This window comes from Peromyscus californicus, unplaced genomic scaffold, assembly GCF_007827085.1.
Source record: "Peromyscus californicus insignis strain IS unplaced genomic scaffold, ASM782708v3 Scaffold_23__1_contigs__length_62951481, whole genome shotgun sequence".
NCBI lineage: Eukaryota > Metazoa > Chordata > Mammalia > Rodentia > Cricetidae > Peromyscus > Peromyscus californicus.
The window spans coordinates 17051121-17073681 of record NW_026294534.1 but is presented as its reverse complement, the minus strand read 5'-3'; the positions used below and the strand labels follow the sequence as shown (position 1 = coordinate 17073681).

At 40.6% G+C, this 22561-nt stretch overlaps 1 protein-coding gene across 1 annotated transcript in view; it reads left to right on the top strand.

Moving 5' to 3' along the window:
• Positions 1–22561, top strand: part of Adam18 (ADAM metallopeptidase domain 18) — a 68353-nt gene that overhangs the window by 6000 nt on the left and 39792 nt on the right. Inside the window, exons 3-6 of the mRNA XM_052751850.1 lie at positions 13891–13946; positions 16224–16302; positions 16770–16846; positions 20964–21132. Coding sequence (XP_052607810.1) covers positions 13891–13946; positions 16224–16302; positions 16770–16846; positions 20964–21132 — 381 coding nt within the window. The remainder of the gene's footprint in view (positions 1–13890; positions 13947–16223; positions 16303–16769; positions 16847–20963; positions 21133–22561) is intronic.

The window sequence follows — 22561 nt, the reverse complement described above, 5'->3', positions numbered from 1 at the left end:
GCGTGCTAGGAACATCGTATAGACAATCATCTTTCTTCAAATTTCCACTCCTTTAGACTGCCTTTGAGTTTGTTTATTACTGCAGTGAGCATTCATGGAGAGTCCTGTGTGGACTGCTTTAAGAGATGATTGAACTCCACAGCCTCCTGCCTAGGCCTATGCCACCACGCCTCGTGACAGTTTTATTTCTTATTTTTTAATCTAGAGATTAGAAATATTTTGGCTTTTGATTTCTTTTTCTTGAATTATTACTGATCCGAATAATCCCTTCTAGAGCTAGTTTGAATAAAGGTGGGACTGAGAATTTCTTGGTAGTTCTCAGAAGAAAAGGACGGTCTTTCAAGATCATGTATAAAATCAGCTGTGGGGCTGTTTTCTCTCCTTCCAGAAAATGCTCCTTTAAAGTTAAGGAAGATCTACTGGATCCATATGTTCCTGGGAGGTTTTTTTTTTTTATCATGAATTGTGTTGAATTTTACTAAATGCATTTTCTATACCAATTTGTGTGATTTTTCTTTGGTACCTGTTCGTATGAACTGATGATGTTCATTGTTTTTTCAAATAATGAACCACCTGTGCACCCCTGAAGAAGTCAACTCCACTTTGTCAGAGTGTGTGATCATGTTTAAAAAGTGTGAATTCTGTTTGTGAATGGTTAGTTAAGGAAGTGTGTGTGTGTGTGTGTGTGTGTGTGTGTGTGTGTGTGTGTGTGTGTGTGTGTTATGTATGTGTGTGTGGTGTGTGTATGTGTGTGTGGTGTATGTGTATAGGACACTGGCACATGCAGCTTTTATTTAATCCAGTCTTTGGTCTGGGTATTAGGATAACACTATTCTTATAAGATAAATTGGAGAGCATTTACTCATTTTTTGTAAACATTTTGTGTTACTTCTTAAAATTTTGATACAGTTTTCTAGTAAAACTATTCACTGCTTTTCTTTAATCACCATTCAATTTCCATAATAGGGTTAAAGTTCTTAAAATTGTCTATTCTATATTGATGGAGTTGTGTCATTGATGTAGTAATTAATTAACTTAACTTAGCTGTAGTTATTCATGCAAATCATAGGTACTGCTGTCTGTTTGCCCTTTGATGTCTCTGGCATGTGTATCAGCATCACTGATTTCATTTCTGATGCCAGTAATCAGTGTGTTCATTAATTTGATTAGTTAGATTTGACGGGGAATACTTAATCAGAAGATGCAGGAAAAAAATCATTTTATTGCTTTTGTTGTTTCAAATTTTCTTGAGTTCTCTTCACCTTTTACTTCCTATTTGCTTGAGGCTTGTTGAGCTCTGACTTGTGGCCATTTCCATGCTGTCTTCCCATCAGAGTACACTCCTCAAGTCTCTTCTGGCCAGAGAACATCCTGTCTTGAATGCGGGTGTCAACCTATTGGTGCTACACATTCTGCCAACTTGGACAGATATATAATGACACATATGTACACTAAATTATCGTGTACACACACACACACACACACACACACACACACACACACACACACACACACAAAACCCCTGATGGCTGCATCTCATTTTAGTTTTTGTGGTTTTGCCTTTTCTTGAATGTGTTACAATCATATTGGTGCCGTGTATAGACTGTGTATAGATGCTTTCTTTCACTTAAGAATATGTATTCAAAAAAAAAAAAAAAACCAAAAAAAAGCCGGGCGGTGGTGGCGCACGCCTTTAATACCAGCACTCGGGAGGCAGAGCCAGGCGGATCTCTGTGAGTTCGAGGCCAGCCTGGACTACCAAGTGAGTTCCAGGAAAGGCGCAAAGCTACACAGAGAAACCCTGTCTCGAAAAACCAAAAAAAAAAAAAGAATATGTATTCAAGATTCTATCCTGCCCTCCAGTGGCATAATTGCTCCTTTCTTTCTATTGCTGAGTAATGTTGCATTGTTTAGATGGACCATGGTTTGCTAATCTGTTAACTTTCTGAAGCGCACTCTGGTTTCGTGCAAGTTTTTGGTTATTGTAAATAAAGCAACAAGCAGTGTTCTTGAGCTGGTATAAAATGTTTGTTTTTATAGGTAAATAGCAAAGGGTAGTGGTGGTTTGAAAGAAAATGGCCTCCGAAGGGAGTGGCACTATTAGGAGGCATGGCCTTGTTGGAGGAAGTGTGTCACTCTGGGGGTGGGCTTTGAGGTTTCTTTTGCTCAAACTTCTCCCAGTGTGACTATCTGTTGACTTCCTGTTACCTGCAAGATGTAGCATCCTCGGCTCCAGTACCTTGTCTGTCTGCACACCGCCATGTTCCCTATCATGACGAAACTATAAGTGAACTACCCCAATTAAATGTTTTTTTTATAAGAGTTGCTGTGGTCATGGTGTCTCTTCATAGCAATAAAAACCCTAACTAAGACAGAAGTTGGTACCAGAAGTGGGGTATTGCTGTGATAGGCCTGACCATACTTTTGTTTGGAGTAATACGGACTTTTGGGACTTTGGGTTAGGAAAACAGTGGAAAACTTGAAGCACTGCTTAATGGGCCATACTAGTAGGAGCATGGAAAACAGTGGTGCTGAGTGTGATTTGATGAACTGTGAGGGACTACCTCAAGGGGTTTCAGATGAGAAGAATTTTTGTATGTTGCCTAGAGATTATTCTTGTGATACTTTGGTGAAGGAAGTGGTTGCTTTTTGCCCTTGTCTGAAAAGTTTGCCTAAGGCTAAAGTAAAGAATTTTGGATTAATTCTGTTGGCAGAAAAAAAATTTCAAAACAGCCTAATATAGACTCTGTCATGTGGTTTTTGGTGGTAACTCTAATGAAGATTTGTAATGAAAAGGAACTAAAGAAAGGTTTCCAACTTGTGAAAAGGAATTTAAGAAAAGCTTAGAGCCGGGTGTGGTGGTGTATGCCTTTAATCCCAGCACTGGGAAAGCAGAGGCTGGCAGTTCTCTGAGTTTGAGGCCAGCCTGGTCTACAGAGCAAGTTCTAGAACATCCAAGTTTAGGATGGAAAACAGAAAGCTGGTGATGATGGAATTGACTGAGAGGGCCATGTTCCAGCTCTGGCAAGTGGCAGAGCTTGGCAGCTTTGGCCATGTGGTTCTGGCTCTAGAGTTAAGGATAGTATAAACAGGTTATGGAAATTGCCTCTGCACCTAAGGCATGCTGCTGGGACCAGGCATGAGTCAGGGGTGTCCCTGAATGGAGGCCTAGTAGAGAGGCCATTGCGTGAAGGTGTAAAGTTGAAGCTCGATTGCCTTGGAGAACCTAAGATATAAGAGATGGCAGTGTTGTAGGATACCTGCCGAGGAGCGCTGCTAACTGGGTGTGGACCCAGCCCAACAGAAAAAGGTATGTTGCAGTCAACAAAGCTGAACAGAGTCGGAGAGCTGAAAAGGGTTTCACTGAAAAGTTTTGAGTTTGCCCAACTGGCTTTTAGTCTTGCTTTGGTCCAGTATTTCCTCACTGTGCTCCTTTCCTGTTGTTTTGGAATGATAATGTGTATCTTGTGTCATTCTATGTTGGAAGTATGTGATCTGCTTTTTTATTTTGATTTTTACAGGGGGATTATAGTTAAGAGATTGCCATGCAGCTCAGAAGAGACTTTGGACTCTGGACTTTAAAATAAGTTGGAGACTGTTGTAGACTATGGGGACTTTTGAAGTTGGACTGAATGCACTTTTGTGTTATGATAGGGCTATAAGCCTTTGGGGGCCAAGGAGTGGAATGTGGTGGTTTGAAAGAAAATGGTCCCCAAAAGGAGTGGCACTATTAGGATGTGTGGCCTTGTTGGAGGAAGTGTTACCTTGGGGTCTCCTTTGCTCAAGCTTTCTTCAATGTGACTGTCAGTTGACTTCTTGTTGCCTACAAGATGTAGCACTCTCAGCTCCAGCACCACATCTGCCTGCACACCGCCATGCTCCATTAATGGAAATGGATTAATTTAAGCTGTAAGAACAGTTAGCAAGAAGCCTGCCACGGCCATACAGTTTGTAACCAATATAAGTCTCTGTGTTTACTTGATCGGGTTTGAGCGGCTTGGGACTGGCAGGTGAGAGAGATTTGCCCTGACTGTGGGCCAGGCAGGAAAACTCTAGCTACAAATGGCGCCCAACGTGGTGGCAAGAGTTTCCACCTAAAAACTGAGAAAAAGGATTCTAAAACGGAGCTAAAAACAGTTCCTAATTGTCTCTCTCAAATGAGCAGCAGCTGCCAGTTTGAGCTACTGGCGGGTTCCTAGCGTGTGCGCTCGACCTGCCGCCATATGGCGGGAATGAGGCCTCTGCAAGTGGCACATTAAGCTGCATTGTGGATTTAGCCTTTGCTAGTACAAAACAAAAAAAGAGGTTTCTGGGCTACACGCTGCTTGGATAAAAGCATAGACCCACGATGGCTCCCAGAGCTGGCGGTAAGCATACTGCCGCCATGTTGGGAAGCTGAGGTGGGCGGAGCCAGCAGCCACAGCTGCTGCAGCTTAAAGCAACAGATTCACAATAAGACAGATTCAGATGTAACAGTTTAAAATGTGTGTAAAATATACGTAGGCTTGAAAGAGACAAAAAAGGTGATATATACAGTTATATAAACAAATACATAGTTTTAAAAAATAAAGTCTTTAAAGAGACAGTAAAATTAATATAAAAAATAAGCCATGTAGAGATGACTATTACACAGAGAATCTGGATTGTGTTGTCTTTGGGATTCTTAACTGCAGAGAGATATTTGATTGTAAAGGAAGCTGAGTTAAACCAGTATGTATATTTTAAAGATACTTTGACTTCAAAATTTGGATGTAAGGATATGTTGCTTTGGAAAGGAGTCTCTTTTGTTTCCACAGAAAGCCAGAGGCTATGGATTTGTTCCAGATTAAGACACATCAGGTTTGACCAGCCAAGACCACCTGAAAGGTCTCCAATGACACCATGGCCCAGATCATCCAACATCCAGAACTGTTTCAAGGCAACTGGCTCAGACGATACACCCTCATGGACTACTCCATAATCCTAAAATGTTCTTTGTATCCCCATAAGATACAGCACCCCCCTCCAGCAGGAAGTAGTAAGAGAAGCTACGTCCAAATTCCCAAATATACCAAGCTGACTTTGGAGATGTGTAAAGGTTAAAACCTTCCTTTTTAAGAAAAGAAAACGGGAAGTGCTATGGGATGGTCTGTATGTCAAATGTGTTGCTGATTGGTCAATGAATAAATCACTGATTGGTCAGTGGCCAGGCAGGAAGTATAGGCGGGACTAACAGAGAGGAGAATGGAGAGAACAGGAAGCTGGGTGAGAGAGAGACACTGCCAGCCGCCATGATGAGAAACAGCATGTAAAGATGCCGGTAAGCCATGAGCCATGAGCCATGTGGCAAGGTATAGATTAATGGAAATGGATTAATTTAAGCTGTAAGAACAGTTAGCAAGAAGCCTGCCACGGCCATACAGTTTGTAACCAATATAAGTCTCTGTGTTTACTTGGTTGGGTCTGAGCGGCTGTGGGACTGGCAGGTGAGAGAGATTTGCCCTGACTGTGGGCCAGGCAGGAAAACTCTAGCTACATGCTCCCTGTCATGATGATGGACTAAACTTCTGAAACTGTAATCAAGCCACACCAATTAAATCTTTTCTTTAGAAGAGTTGCCGTGGTCATGGTGTCTTTTCACAGCAATAAAAACCCTAACTAAAGCAGGTAGTGATTGCTAAACCCTATGGTAAGGGTATGTTTAGTTGTGTGAGAAATTGCCAAACTAGGGCCAGTGAGATAGTGATGCATTTTTTTTGTGCGTGTGTGTGTGTGTGAAAATATTGCTTATATTCTAAGAGACTGGAACTTTTGCTGGATCCAGTTAATCATATACCCTGAGGTCACTTAAGAATCAGCCTGCTACCCTATTGTGTACTCCGCCTGTTTGTTTATTTAACCCGCCTTTAAGAGAACAATGTAACAATTATCCTTACTTGCCTTGGATTTCCCATGAAATCAGCTTTTACGCTCTAAATTAATGCATGACTGTAATCTCTGCCCCTGACTGAGAGCAGTGTGTGTGTGTGTGTGTGTGTGTGTGTGTGTGTGTGTGTGTACACAACCAACAGGTCCAAAGCAATCTTATACAACAAATATCCACCATCGATACTGGAAACAGGATAAGGATGCTGCTTTATGATGGTATGTTTACAGTACTGTTTGTTACCTGAGTTAGCTGGAGTCAGTCAGAGTCAGTGACTTAATCCCATGTAAAACGCTTGAAGATTTTTGTAAACTAGCTCTCATTCCTTCCCCATGCTGTGGTTTTCTGTGTTGTTTATTTGCAGCATTGTGGGAGCCCATTCTCCGGTCCTCGTGGCTTTACCCAGCAGGTCCGCATAGAGGATGATTAGACCACGGGCCTGAGTGCAGGTGTCTGAGATGGTCTGCACTTGGCCGTGCTGGGGGAGGAGGTCTTTTGCTCCACCCCTTGGCGTCTCTATAAAAACCCTGGGGCAGAGACAGTCAGGGCCCGTTGGAATAGGTTCCAGGCCCTCTCGAGGCTATCCTTTATTTTCTATCTGTTTATCTCCATAATATTCTCCGCAATAAATCCTTCTATCTAATATTTCCTGCTGCTCGCACTCAAGAAAACTCTGGGGAACTGTGGGGGTGGTGGGTAAATGCCCTACAGAATGGCGCCATGAACAAGGACTAAAGAAAAAAGAAAAGGAACTAAAGAAAAATAGGGGGACTAAAAAGGGGGAACTAAAGACAAATGAACAGGGACTAAAGATAAAGGAAAATAATAGTTTTATTACAGAGTTTTTGGCGAAAGTGCTGAGTTCAGCCCTGCCAGTGGATAAGGCATGCCGGTGTGATGGAAAATATATATTTTTTATATATATTATTGAGAGGCAGGGGTTTTATCCTCGAGAGAAAAGGAAAGCGGACTGGAAGGATGTCCGATGCTGCAGCGAAATTCTCTTCTGTCAAAATTTTCTGTCTTCTATCCCTTTCTCAATTTCTATCTGTGAAAAATAAGTATAAGGCATAGGGTAGTAATATAGTTTAGGAAAAACATAGAAGTGTAAGATTGTGTAGGAAAAAAAAGGCAACTAGACGGAAAAACTCTACAATTTTCTAACTTTGGGGGGCTATGAACACAAACTGGGAAAATTCTTTGGGCTTTACGGGTAGTAAAAAAGCTCTTCTTTGAGCTTATGGGGAAGAAAAAGTTTCCTATGGAAGCTTTTGACCTGGGGACAGCTGAAATGCTAAGTCCAAGCGGCAGGAGAAAGTAATTTCTCCCTGAGGCAAAAATGGGGGTGTAAGAAGTCAAAGTTTAAAGTTGAGAAGTTTTGGGAAAAGTTGGTCTCTCTCCGGGGGGAAAAAAAAATCTTTCTCTTAAACTATAAAGCTTTTCTTGGAAAACTTGCGGGGGGGGAGGAATTTCTCTAAAAAGCCTTAATCTTTCTCAAACTAAAAGCTCTCAAACTTAAAAACTAAAGCCTTTAACTTTCTCTCTCAGGACAAAAATTAGAATCACCTGAAGATATTAGTATGGGGACCACCTGTGATTAGCTCTAGGGAAAACAAACCTCTGAAGACAGCAAAACCTCTCCAAGTTCTTTCAAGCTTTAAAAATCCTTCCTGCAATGCAGGACGCAGGGACAAGTTCCTAAAAACCTCTAAGCTCTGTCTCTTCAAACTGGTAAAAGACAGTGGGTCAGAGTACCCTGAGGGAAACGCTTGGAGAGTGTGGGTGAAAAGCTACAGAGCCCAAAGGGCAGAAAACCTTACCTGAGAAAAGCAAAAAAGCCAAGCTTTTCAGTTACAGCCGAGCTGAGGCATCAAGGGTTTTGTTTGAGCGTTTCAGAATGAAAAGATGCTCCTAATTGTCCTAATGCAAAGATCCCCTGAAACAATGCAAACTGTTAGCATTGTATCCTCGCTTCTGAGCAAAAACCCAGAGGTGACTGGCCAGCATCTGAGTTGGAGTGCATTTCGGGGATTCTAGGGTTCCTGCAGTGGTAAACTTCCTGGAGCACAGAGATGAGGCAGGAAGGTGCAGGACCCAGGGGAAGATTGCCAATGAATAAACAAAACTAAAGCCAGTGGGAACAGCACAGTTGCCTGCTTTCCTACAAGTCCCGGCTTGATAGGTCCACAGCTGAAAAAAAGAAATCTGAGAAAAAATCTTTCCTATCAGAGTAAGGACCTTTCTGGGAAAACGGTAAAGCTGAACTGTGTCTGAAGCAGTTGTGCTGCTGAGTCAGAACGCTATCTGGGGAAAGAGCCCAGCCAGGGCAGAACAGAACTTTCTTTTCTGTCAGAGAAAGCACCTCTTTGAGAAAAGCTTTGTTTCAACTGACTCCCCGAGATGAGGGAGTGTAGCCCTGAGGGGTGATTGCCTTTGGTATAAGCTCTGTCCTTGAGCACCCAGACAAGCAAATACAACCCACTGGGGGACTGGGCCAGGTGAAGGCCTGAGGGAAAAAACACCTGTCCTAATGGGAGTTAAGAAATGGCAAAAACCGCCCCTGTTAGATTTTCAGTCTGTATGCAAACCACACAGACCCCGAAAACAAACGGACAAAAAGCCCCTACCTTCAGGAGCAGGGAAAGCCGCCATTGTAGTGTCGGAAACTGTTTCTGGGGTAGAGGGGATAAACTGAGACCAAACTGGGAACTGTCTGGGAGAAAGACTCTGAAGAAACAGAAGGGACATAATCCTCCCCAGAAAAATGACCTGAAAAGCTACTAGAATTTGAGGCAGATTCGGGGAGGAAAAAAGCCCCTACCCCCAAAAGCAGCTAGCAGAGGTACAGAGCCGCAGACAGATACCTGAAGCTCTGCATCAGTGGGGGAAGGAACAAGCAAAATGAGATAGATCCGTGGGAGAAAATCTCTCTGAAGGAGCTATGGAAAAGCTGTTGTAAATGATCTTGTTTTTCACTGACTGGCTAAGACAAACACAAGCCCCGAGGAAAGTTGCTATCAGAAATGGCAGCCTCAATGCCAGCTAACGAGGCAGGTGCAGTTCTGATCCAGTGTCAAATGAAGGAGAGAACACCTGTTAAAGCTAGCTGAGGAGAGAATGGGAATCTCCCAACGTGCCATAGCTGAAAATGTAAAATGCTTGTTCAAATCTCCTGTTGCAAAAGCAAAAAACTTTGTTCAAACCTCCCGGGCAAGAATTTGTAAGCAAGTCTGGTAAAAAAGAACTTAAAAGTTGACTCTCAAACCCAAAAAGAACTATGGGAAATGAAGTCCAAAAGCTAGCTTGCAATAAGGGACTGATATAAGAGAAATGCATTCTGGGAAAGATAGTTTTTCCGCTAAAGATGGCGACATTGCCCTGAAACATGTTTGTCAGCTCGAAAATACGTTCATGGTAAACTTAAAATACAGCCTTTAAAAGAATAAGGAGGAAAGTCGTCTAAGAGTTTAAGTATCAGTTCCAATGAAAAATTGAAAGGATACGGAACTAGGTGCTTCTCAGTTTGGGGCTCCGTTGGTAAAATGCCTTATTTACCCTAATAGCTGTGCAAAGTTTTTACGGTAGTTGGATGACAAAAAGCTACCTTTAAGAGCAAACAAGCCACTTTAAAATCCTTAAAACAAGAGAGAGCAGTTTATACACTAAATGTTGTCTTAGATATGAAAAAACTTATGTGAAATTAAAAATTATTTACCTTTTGAACAAACAGCCTGCAATGAGTGATTCCTTTGCAAATCTAATTAAGGGGATAAGAAACAGGCATTCAGAAAGAAATGACTGCTCTATAGATGGGAAACAAACTTCAGAAAATCTAGCTGTCTTACAAAAGAGTTGCTTCACCTGAAAGTTCCTTATAAAAAAATCAATGCTAAGTATTACAGCTGCTAATAACATCAGGAGTTAAAGCTAATGAAGTGAAAATACTAAATACAGTTCAGAGCTGTGCCGCTTTTGGCTTTACTAGCTCCTTTAGAAAAATACTTTATATCACCTAATAGCTGTGCAGTTTTGGGCGAAGAGCTTTACAGCAGCTAAATATGGTAATTTCACCCTCAGTGTGAAGTGAAGTTTTTCGGTAGAGCAAACCAAAAGTACTGCTGTAATAGAAACGTTTGTCTGAATTGAAGCACTTAGGGGAACTACTATGAATTTGGGTGAATGGACAGCCTCTAGTTAACAACTGCTTACCACTGACAGTGCATCTCTGCCGGTTCGGAAAGGCTGAGAGAACTCGGCAACTTTGGGTTGTGGCTTTGTCCCAAGAATGTTACAGTCCCCTAGCAACAACTATCACAATTCTATAACAACAACACTCACTAAATCCCAGTGCTGACTATAAACTCTAAACTTTAGAAATGATGTATGTACTTCCTGTCTAGTTAAGAGAATCTTTCTAATAGAGATAGTGATAATTAAGAGTAAGAAGTAGAAAAAGATGAAAATAAGATATGTGAGTTTGTAAAAATTCTCTTAGATCTGTGTTAAGACATCTTTGGGTGTTTGCTAAGTTAAATATATGCTAATGGTAGCCCTATATAAGTTTGTAAAATAGATCTATAGAGTTCCTTTAAGAATATAAGCTTGCAAGAAATATCTAAGGTAGTCTTAAGACATGTAGTAATAAGCTTGTAAGAAGTGAAGATACTAGTTGTAAATGTAAGTTTAAATAAGAAATAAGATGGAATGAATACAAGTATATAAGTAATAAGAAATATATTTGCTAAAGTAGTTCTAGAGTTTCCTTAAGGAGTATAAATAAGTAGATGTTATGTGAGTTTGTAAAAAAGTGTAAATGTTGAATGTGAGTCTAAATGCTTTGCAAGGCAAAAAATGTTATATGTGAGTTTAAAAAGTGTAAATGTTAAGTGTGAATCTATGCTTAATGTATATGGTGAAAAAACCTGAGATACAGAAGTTAGTGTCCTAGCAGACTGCAAAGCAGGCAGTCTGAGCAGTTTTCAAAAGTTCCAGAAGTCACTAAGAAGCTAAGAATGGTGAACCCCAGAACCAGCACAAGGCATCCGCAGCTGAGATCCATGGAAAATCGACGCAACACAGAAAAACCTGAGCTAACATCAAAAACGGTGCGGTTTAGAATACTACTGTACCTAAAAAGGTCTCTGGCTTGAGAACAAGTTCAGAGACGCTTGTTTGAACAAAAATTGTTAACTGCAAATGTTTTGGTTGAAAAACGTCTCTTCATATTTTGAAGTGATAGTCCAATACCAGAATTTATTTTCTGTTTGAACTTTTTGAACTTAAAATGAAAACTACAAAAAGATTTTGGTTATGGATTTCTTCATATTTGGAAGGCTAGTACCAGAATTTATCGTTTGAATTTTAAGACTTAAGAAATGAAATGAACAATAGAGATTTCATTGATATGGGACAATTTTGAGTTTACTTATAGTAATGACCTAGGAACTGTTTTCTGGAATTGGGTTAAAAATGGAACTGTTTAAATGAAGAAATTTATTATTTCTACCTAGAATCAAGATGCAGTTTTGTGTATGCATATATGCTTTATTAATTGGTGATTCATGAATTGTTTTGTGGAACTGTTTATGTAAAAATGAAATTACTTACAGGACTAGTTTTGTGTTATAAATGGAACTGTTTAAATGGAAAAGTTTGGGTTTTATAACTAGGCTTGAGATTTTGCTTAAAAAATTATAAAGAAAAGGGGGAGAGTTAATATTCCTTAGTCTAATTTCAAAAGTTGTTTGAGTGGATTAATGTCATGTTTTTGTTAGTAAGAAATACAAATGGGGTATATTAAGAGACTACTTTTAAAGTGTAAAGAGTTTTACTAAGAAACTGCTTTTGGATGTTTTGCTAAGTTTTCAAAGTGTTAATGGTTAGATTGAGAAGATTGCTTTTCAATATGGGTTTGTAGGAATTGTATAAGTTTGGGTTCCTCTAACTAGGTTTGAGATTTTGTTTAAAAAATTATAAAGAAAAGGAGGAGTTATGAGATTGAATTATGTTTGCAGAAACCTATTGATATTAATGCACCTGGTTTTGTGGAGTTAAGGAAATATTTAAGCTTGATGTGAATACATCGAAGTTTTTCCTACGTTCTGTTAGCAAGAAAATTCAAATGATTGAGTTAAAGTTGTAAGACGGAGAAAATTAACTTTATATAGCACCATATATGCTAATTCAAATGGTTCTGTTAAGAGTTTGATTTGTGTTGTAAGATTGGGAGAATTGTGACTATGTATAGCAATATTTATGTTAACCTGTTAATGGTAATGATGAAGCTAAGGGATTCTTTAAGTTTGTAGTCACCTTAAGAGTTTTTGGTTTAGAAAGGGCTTGAGGCAGCTAAGACTGCTGTAGTCACCTTGGACCTAATTCAAAAGAGAAATGCCATCTTTATCATCCTCTACTCCCATATTGGGAGGTGTAACAGCTGTGGAGATTGCTGTAAGCCATTAATAGTTATTTTTTTATATATTAAGAAACGGGGACCTGTGGGAGCCCGTTCTCGGGTTCCTCGTGGCTTTACCCAGCAGGTCCGCATAGAGGATGATTAGGACCACGGGCCTGAGTGCAGGTGTCTGAGATGGTCTGCACTTGGCTGTGCTGGGGGAGGAGGTCTTTTGCTCTACCCCTTGGCGTCTCTATAAAAACCCTGGGGCAGAGACAGTCAGGGCCCGTTGGAATAGGTTCCAGGCCCTCTCGAGGCTATCCTTTATTTTCTATCTGTTTATTTCCACGATATTCTCGGCAATAAATCCTTCTAGCTAATATTTCCTGCTGCTCGCACTCAAGAAAACTCTGGGGAACTGTGGGGGTGGTTAGGTAAACGCCCCACACAGCATTAATGCAGATGTTTGCTGAATGAGGATACTTTTGTCCTATTTGCTGTTTGATTAAAAAAAAAAAGTGATTATCAAAACACACGTGCATACTGAACCATTCTTCCATGGGACGGGGCATAATACACCCACATACACTCTCACACCTGAGGCTCGGAGAACATTGCAGAAGAGGGAGCGGAAAGATTGTAAGAGCCAAAGGATCGAGGACTTAAGGGGCTCTTAAGTGATGTATTATTACCTCAGTTGTGTGTCCAGCAAAAGTGCCAGTCTCTTCTAGCGTAAGAAATATTTTCATAAGATGTAACACTGCAGTCTTGATTCTTTATTTATTCTTGAACAGCATGTTGGATGTGATGTAGTGCTTTGCAGGGGTCATAGCGGGTGCTGGGTATCAGCCTTGCGCCAGATCTGGGTTATGAGCCTCTGATCTACAGCTGTGTGGTCTTGAATGTCCTGGGTATGTCTAGGCATCAGCCCTTGTCTCCTACAAATTCACAGGTCCTGTTGGTTTAGCTTATAAGAGAGTTGCTGGGTTGGTGTCTGCATCTATAGACATGTACAGCGGCTCTGCAGTCACACACACACACACCCAGTTTGCTTGGTTTTGTATTACATGGAGGAGGAGGATGAACACTGTGATTGCTCAGTTCATGATATTTGGAGCCCCACCCCTGGGCTGTGGTATTGCTCCAGGCTTCTTGTCTGTGTAGCCTCTTAGGTTTTTTTTTTTCCCACCCCTTTGTGGTTTTACATGTTGAGAGTTGAGATATGAATAATGTAATATGCATGTATTTATAAATTGTTTATTAGTTCATTATATTTGGTATATAATATAAACCCTCAACCATTCCTTATTTTTATTAGAAATGCTTATTTTCTAGATAAAAGAAATTGATAGAGTATCAGTAATGCTAAAATTATATTTTTCAAAATATATCCCTTTTTAAACATTTCAATCAACACACTAAATCACAATCTTCCAAACTCAACCAACCCTAAAATCTTACTAATTAGTGCAATAAAGAATATGTTCATTTTTAATGTGCTGAGATATTTTTGCTGACTTGAGTGAACAATAGTGTCTTCCATTGAATATGTCTGCATTACTAAATTATCTGTCAATTTGCTCTATTTTAGGTGACTTATGTCATTACAATTGACGGGAAACCCCACTCTCTGCATCTCAGGAACTAGTAAGATGTATTTTTTCTTTTGCAAAAAGTAAATGTCTGTGCCAGTTTTTGCTCTTTTAAAGTTTATGTGCAGTATTTAAATTCAGTAGTGCAATATAATGGTCAATCAACTTTTCAGTTTAGGATTTGTTAGGTCCTGAATATTAGGTCTATGAGACTCTCGTATTTGACTTTCAGATTTACATTTTTAAGTTGAGAAATAAATTATGTATTTGGAAATATTCAATTAAGGATTCCCTGTACCCAAGCATGGTGAGTTGCATGAATTTCTGAGATCAAATACAGTTAGTAATCAAGTGACTATGTTGAGAAATTCCAGTAGGGTCAATTTTATGATGCACTAATTATTTATGTGACTTAAAACAGCCTTCCTTAATATTTTTACATATGAGAAACCTCCCCTGTTGGCTTCAGCAATCTCAGTGCTGGGCGGTAATGCTTCTGCCCTTAAATAAAAGTTCTCCTTTAATTTTGGTCCAGCTCTGTTCCCACCCACAGCTCAAAGCAGCAATCAGTCTTTCTATACTGTCACATCACATTTTCCCAGCATCGCCTCTACGAAGGATCAGGTGGTGTCTTCAGAGCCTCAGGGATCAACGAAGATGTGTAACAACTGTTGCTCGTCATCTTTTTGCTTTGTGGCTGAACAAGGCTACGGAAGTTATCTTCACTCATGATGTCTGCTGACCTAACCCTGGCCTTTCCTTCTTCTACAATGTACTCCCCTAAAACTGACGGGAAATTTTGATAAGAGTATCACTGTTCTTCAGGGTTTTTTTTTTTTTTTTTTTTTTTTTTAAATACCATGGTTGCGTTCTACTCTTCATTTCGGCATTCATTCTCTATCAGTTGATGGCATTTGGCACAACTGGTCAATGTCTTCTCCATAAAATGCTTTCTCCACTGGACTCCAGAATATCATGCACCCCTGGCCCTGGTCTGACTCTTACCAGTGTTCCTAATCTTGTCATTCTCTCAGCATCGGCCTTTTCAGAGTCTTCCTCACCTTCCTGATCTGAGGGTAGTCTGTGGCTAGCAGTGTATTTCCTGACTGTTGGCTGTTGTAATTGATATCTGTACCTTATCCCACAGCAATGGATGCTGCACTCATTCACTACTTTATTTCATAATCAAATGTTTGCTACAATGCCTGTTGCTAACTTGCTAAAAGTGGACCTCGGATGCTCTTCCCAAATCTGCATTCCTCATAACCATCTTAGTAAATGGCAAGTCATCTCTTGCAATTAAAAAAAAAAAAGGAAAAGGAAAATTAAGAAAGAAGAAAAATATATCCTTGGCATCTCTCTTCCTTCTGCCTTCCCCAAGGTCCAGTGGGTTATTGAAGCCCAAATGAGCCTTCACCATGATTTCATCATTCAGGACTCCCTCAGGGATGGCCTGGGTGGTGGTATTAGTCTTCTGACTAGCCTCAGCTTCCATGTATTTGCCATGCAGACTGTTCTCAACACAGTATTGAGTTTGGCTTTCTTAAAATCTCTGCTCCTCTCCATTTACTCCAGCCCTATGTGACTCCATCTCACTGTCTTGTCACTCCACATTCTATTCCAAACACAGTTCCCATTGCTCCTCTTCATAGATGCACACCCATGTCTATCTCAAGGCCCTTTCGTTTCATCCCAGCTCTGCCTGCAAGTCCGTCTGGCTTGTTCTTTGTGCCTAGTCATCTATTTCAGGAGCTGTGCCATGGCATCCTACATACTTGTGTGTAATCACCCTACAGTAACCAGGCCTTGTTCATTGTCACAGAGCAATATATGACTCTGACTGTATTTTGTTTAGGGCTATATTCCAGGGCCCAGAAGAGGGATTGCCATGTGGTAGACATACTAGTGAGTATTTGTTCAATGACGTCATACACAGAAATACCTGACAGTGCTGGTCCAGTGTTGACTTCTCCTGACTCTGCCCATATACCATTTTTTTTATTTTTATTTTTTTTATTTTTTTTTTTTTTGGTTTTTCGAGACAGGGTTTCTCTGTGTAGCTTTGCGCCTTTCCTGGATCTCGCGCTGTAGACCAGGCTGGCCTCGAACTCACAGAGATCCACCTGCCTCTGCCTCCCGAGTGCTGGGATTAAAGGCATGCGCCACCACCGCCCGGCCCATTTTTTTTAAATAGTATGAACAATGATACCTCACTAAAATTATCATAATGAAACCATGCTTTATATGAATCCATTGCACTTAACATTGTTTTATTAATGTGTATATTCATTTTAAACGATGACTTAAATTCTATCTGTTGGTTTCTTTGAAGCTCATTCTTATCCCAGGATTTTTTGGTTCACACATACAATGAAACTGGATTTTTGTATTCCGACTCTTCACACTTAATGGTAAGAATCAGATGTCTTAGTATTTGTTACCTTATATTTTGTTGTTGAAAGGGATGTACTGTGTAATTAGACTACTTCTCCCTTTTAGACATTGTTTCTACTTGCTGAGACTGAACTGGGGCCTTTGCACATCCTAGGAAAACCTTATCATGGCGCTACTTCCCAAGCCCCATGTTGACAGTAATTCAAATGTTTCACTCCTTGGAACTGTGACCTGCTATATGGATGACGTCTATATATGTACATGTCATGGAAAAGAGATATAAAAATGGAGAAAACCCACAAGTAAAGAGAGTGCCCCAAATCTTATTTCCTGAGAGCTTGCATTAAAACTTCTACACAATTCATGATTTACTATTATCAAATCTTTTGCTATCATGAGCCTTCTAAAATATTTGATAACACAGTTTTGTTGTTGTTGTTAAAAAAAAGAATTTGTGTTTTCACCTGTGTGGTCTGTTTTTCAGACACATTGCCATTACCGAGGATATGTTGACGAATTTCCAAATTCCACTGTGACACTCAACATCTGCTCTGGCCTCAGGTAACAACATCCTAGAGAATAATTGTGTGTGAACGCAGTGGGCTATGCTTTAGAGTGAGACCATGACAAGGAGACGCAAATCCAGGGAAACCTTCAGCAGAACTCTGAAAGTTTCCTTTCTAATGGCCTTTCATTCATGTTAATGTCTGAACCTAAGTTGTCACTCAAACTAACTCAGCTGAGGGCATCCTGAGTGGAGGTGTTTCCAGAATGCTGGGCAGGAAGGAATGTTTTGAAGATGAGACCTTTAGAACACGTTAATGTAGTGGTTCTCACCTATGGGTTGTGAGCCCTTTGGCAAACCTCTGTCTCCAAAAATATTTACATTATGATTCATAACAGTAGCAAAATTATAGTTAAGAAGTAGCAACAAAAATAATTTTATGGTTGGGGTCATCACAGCATGAGGAACTGTATCAAAGGTCAAAGCATTAGGAAGGTTGAGAACCACTGCTTTAAAGGCTAGTGCTTTATTTATTTGTTTATTTATTTTTGTCATTATCTCAACTATGAAAAATGGCCTTAATTGGTTATTAAATCTAATAGGCCCATTCAATATGGTATCAGTTTAGTGCCATGCATAAGGCAGCTAATAAAGAAGACCCCTCAGTGGCCAAGGACAGCAATAAGTGATTTCTTCATTACTATGGGAACCATGAAAAGTTTATCAAGGGTGGATGACTCAAGAACAGAGAAGGAGGTTCTCCACAACCTCCTTTTCATGTTAGTGCTTTTTTGGATGTCTGTTCTGCATCCTGTTTTTCTTTACTTTTGCCTTGTAACAACAGAACATTCCTCATGGACTTCTTATGAGTTTCTGAGACTTTGCCTTCCTTAACATGGGGTTTTGATTATAAATAGGAGTACGCATTAGCTGTGTGTCTCATTTGATCTCATGGTGACATTTCCTTCCAGCTCCTCACCGTGGTTTGATGGCTTCTACTCTCCGGCTCCTCTCTTCTCCTTCTCTCTTTCCTTTTCTCTGTAACCTCTCTCCTTGTCGCCTCTCTACTAACTTCAGTCACCCTTAAAGCTTGTTTCTAGCTCACATGGAAAGAGACATTGATACTTGACTTTCTGCCTCTTCCATAGTTCGCTTTTGTGTGCTATCATTGAATTCCATCAATTTCCTGTAGTTGGCATGATATTTTTTATGGCCAGGTAATACTCAGCTGTGTATAGATCTCCTGTTTTCTTTATGCAGCCATCTGTTGTAGACACATAGGCTAACCCATGTTTTTTCCATGCCTTGGCTACTGTGACTAATGCTGCAGTAACAAAGCATGGTTTTCTTTACACACCCCGACTTTGTTTCCTTCTGTGGGCTGTGGTTTGCTTGTGACACTTCATCCACAAACTTGTGAGTTGAACGCCTAGCCCCAGGTGGTGTCACAATGAAGAGATGATTGGACCACAAGAACACTAACCTTGTTGAAGGATTAATCCATGATGAGTTCATACTGGAATGGCCTCTGAGGAGGAGGGTCTTAAGAGGCGGAACTAGATCACTGGAGTGTGTCTTTGAAGTATTTGTCTTATTCCCCTCCCCTTGGGTTCTGCCTGACATGAACTGAGCAACTGTTCTTTTATGCTTCCTTTAGCCATCAAGTTTTACCTGGCCACAGGCTCAGAAGCAAGGCCAAGTGCTCATGAGCTGGCATTTCTGAAACCATGAGAAACATATGACTCTTTCCCATCTGTGGTGGTTTGAAAAAAGATGGCCCCCAAGAAGAATGGCACTATTAGGAGGTGTGGCCTTGTTGGAGTAGGCGTGGTCTTGTTGGAGTAGGCGTGGTCTTGTTGGAGTAGGCGTGGTCTTGTTGGAGGAAGTATGTCACTGGTAGAGGCGGGCTTTGAGGTCTCATATATGCTCAAGCCATGTTCAGTGTTTCAGACCATTTCCTGTTGCCTGCACGTCAAGATATAGGACACTCTGCTACTTTTCCAGCACCATGTCTGCCTGCATGCCACCATGTCACCCATGATAATAATGGTCTAAACCTCTGAAACTGTAAGCCAGCCCCAAATAAATGCTTTCCTTTATAAGAGTTGCTGTGGTCATGGTGTCCCTTCACAGCATTAGAAACCCCACCTAAGACGCTGCCTACGGTTTTCTCAGGAACTTGGTCACCATAGTGGGAAGTGCCTGCCCAGGAATGGAATAGTTGGGTCCTTTGCTGCTTCTTTTTTTGAGGAACTCTTACTGTTCTCCATAGTGACTGTACTGATTGACATGTCTACCAGCAACGTGTAAAGTTCCTTTTCCCTCATCCCTGCCAGCATTTGTTATTTTTGATTTTATGGGTCACAGCCATTCTAACTGGGGCCAGGAGGAATCTCAATGCATTTCTCCCTTTCTTTCTCCCAGAGTTTGAGCATCTAACCAAGGTCTTGGGCCTGGCATGTAAGTGTTCTACCCCTTCGCTAACCCGCCAGTCCTTGTAGTTTTGATTTGCATTTCTCTGAAGGCTAACAAGCTTGAATACTTGTCCATGTATTTACTGGTCTCTTGAACATATGTCGAGAGGTGACTTTTATGTCTTTTTTCCCCCAATTTTTGACTTGGTTACTGCTTTTTTTTTCTTAATTTTTGAGTTTTTTGGTACTTGTCTGATGTGGGACAAATGAATGACTAGGAGTCTGTAGGACATTTTATCGTTTTGTTGATCCTTTGTTATGCAGACATTTTTAGTTTAATTCTATCTCACTTTTAATACTCATATTTTCTAAGCAAAGTCTTTGTCAATGCCTATTCTTGAAGTGTTTTCTTTGTATTTTATTCTAGTACTTTCAAAGTTTGAGCTCTTATGTTAAGTTCTCTGGTCAATTTTTTGTTGAATTCTATAGAGAGAGATCTACATTAGTCTTCTACTTGTGAATATCTAGTTTTCCCAACAGTGTTCATAAGGAGGTCAAACTTTCCTCTAGCCTAAGATGTTGGCCTCTTTGTCAGGAATCAGTTGGCTATAGATGTGGGCTTACTTCTGTGTTCTCAGTCCTACCCCACTGGTCATCCATCTGTCAAGAGCATGCTGTTCTGTTACTATAGCTCTGTAGTGTAACTTGAAGTTCAATACTTTGATACTTTAAGATTTCTAGATTTGCTCACAATTACTTGGATGATCAAAGTCTTTTGTCCTTCCCCATGAATCTCAGGAATTTTTCCCCCAAGATTTAGATTTTTAAAAAATAGAGATTGTACCGAATCTGTAGATTTCCTTTGCTATTGTGTCAGAATCTCTCCTGTCTGTGACTGTCTCTCATATTTGTGCTTCACTCGGTCACTGTGGCAAGGTGTCCCTAGGAGCCTCAGATTCTGCCTTTTCTTGTTTCCTGACCCAAAGAGCAGTGTGGTTCCCCAATAGTAGTACCCCAACAGATGGTCCCTGGTTATAGCCCTCGGTGATGCTGAGAGACAGAAGGAATTTGTTATCTGAAGGAGTCGTCCCTGGCAGGCCGTACTTCTTGTTGGATATAAAGTTTGTAAGAAAGGAGGATTTCTCCTGTACTGGGCCTGCTGGTTATTAGCTTTGTGTGCTAACATGTGTGCGTGCCATGTTAGCATTGTGTGCTAACGTGGTGGGCTTTCTGGGTCTGGGCTTTGCCCACTGCCAGAGAGCCAAGCTTGAAGTTGCCTATGATTTTGTGCTTTTCTCCAAGTTTCCTTTCTGATTCCATTTTTTCCTCTGTTCCCCTCTCCTCTCACCAGAACAGAAGTTTTTTTGTGTGTTATTCTGATGCCTCTTATTCCCTGAAACATATGAAGGGGACTTTCATTTTGTCCCACTGTTAAAGAACCTCAATATATCTTGAATTCTGATACTGTCTTTTGAAAAGAGTGCAGCGCTGCATAGGGCGGTATATGCGTGTGATCTCAGCACTTGGTAGCTGAGGCAAGAGGATCCAAAGTGTGAGGCCACCCTGAGCTATACTTCAAAATTAAGACCAATAGTGGTGTTTTTTTTAAAACAGTGGTGCCTGCAAAAGGAAATGGGGGGGGGGAATGCATAAAATCATTTGTTTCACTGTGGTTTCTTATTTCTCACATTTCAGATGATAGCTTGGCTGAGGGGGGTGCCGTGCATGGTTTTGATAATGATTGCCTTTCTGAATTCAGGGGATTCCTGCAGTTGGAAAACATCAGCTATGGAATTGAACCACTGGAATCTTCAGCAAAATTTGAGCACATAGTTTATCAATTGAAAAATGACACTCCAGTGTTAGCAGAAAATTACAGCCGTATTTGGCAGACGGACCAGCTCAATAAAGGTCATCCCAATGCACAGGTAACCATAGGAGTTCCAGTGGCAGGGAACACCAGGGAATCACTTCTGTTGTTCATCAGTCATGCAGGGAGACGAGGCTGATGAGCATAAATAATACATTTCACAGCTTTTTTTTTCTATGCCTTGACATAAAGCATTCAAATTTCACATAACCTGGAAGATCACCTAGTATTATACTTCACATGTATTGCTTTATGATGTATTCGTAACGTTTTCATGTTGGTGTTTTTCAAAGGAAACCTTTGGTATTGAAAACTATCGAACAATGAAGGAAGAAGAGCCACTATTTTCAGTGGCCTGCTGGAAGTACTTTCAATGTTTCCTATGCAGCTTTACATATTAATTGGACATATTTTCTAAAATAGGCCATCATTTCTATCTTACTGAAGATGGAAAGAAATATTAGTAAGCTTTGGCATCAATTAAACTATGATTTAAATAGGTTCACTAATAAGCTTTCCAAATAACACTAAGTTACATAGAAATAAGAAATTTAGTTGGGGAGCTCTGCCTCGTTCATCACTCAAGCATGACGGTAAGATGGGTACATACTGAGCAGTTTCTCTGGGCCAATATAGAAAAATGAAGAGAATAGAGATACACTTGTGACTTCATTAGAATTTAATTTGGCCGGGCGGTGGTGGCGCACGCCTTTAATCTCAGCACTCGGGAAGCAGAGCCAGGCGGATCTCTGTGAGTTCGAGGCCAGCCTGGACTACCAAATGAGTTCCAGGAAAAGACGCAAAGCTACACAGAGAAACCCTGTCTTGAAAAACCAAAAAAAAAAAAAAAAAAAAAAAAAAGAAAAAAAAAAGAAAAAAGAATTTAAGTTTGCCTGGCTGTTGTGCCTTTGGAAACTTGTTCCTTAGGCCTCTTGCCAATGAAAAACCCTTTCTTCCCATCAGAAGAAGCAGACATTTATCACATTGTCTTGGGAGAATGGTCTTGGCTGTCAGCTGTTCGGAGAATGGGAGTCTAGTTTGTTTTATGACAATTGCGTCCGTATTTCTCTGCCCCTGTGAACTCAATCGCTCAGAAAGTGTAACTTGGGGCTGGACCCTCCAAGCCAGCTGCACATGGAAGTGTCTGTAAGATTCCAACATTGTAACCCACCCTATGTACGCTGTGCTTACAGACTTCCGGTTGTGACAGGACCCCCTAAAGCCAGGCACTGAGTCCAGGCCATGTGCTATTACAGAGTTCTGTTTCTCTCAGTACCAGGGTAGATTCCTCCCTAGATAGAGTTGATTCTCCGAACGTTACCCATGATGCTTAGTTTGAATTGTCCAGTTGACACAGCCTCCAGGCACCTGGGGAAGGCGATTCAGTGAGTTTGTCTAGATTTCAGTTAGTATTTGGGTATGTCTGCAGGGGATTATCCTAATTAATGGGAAGATCCACCCACTCAGGGGTAGTACTACTTTTTGGT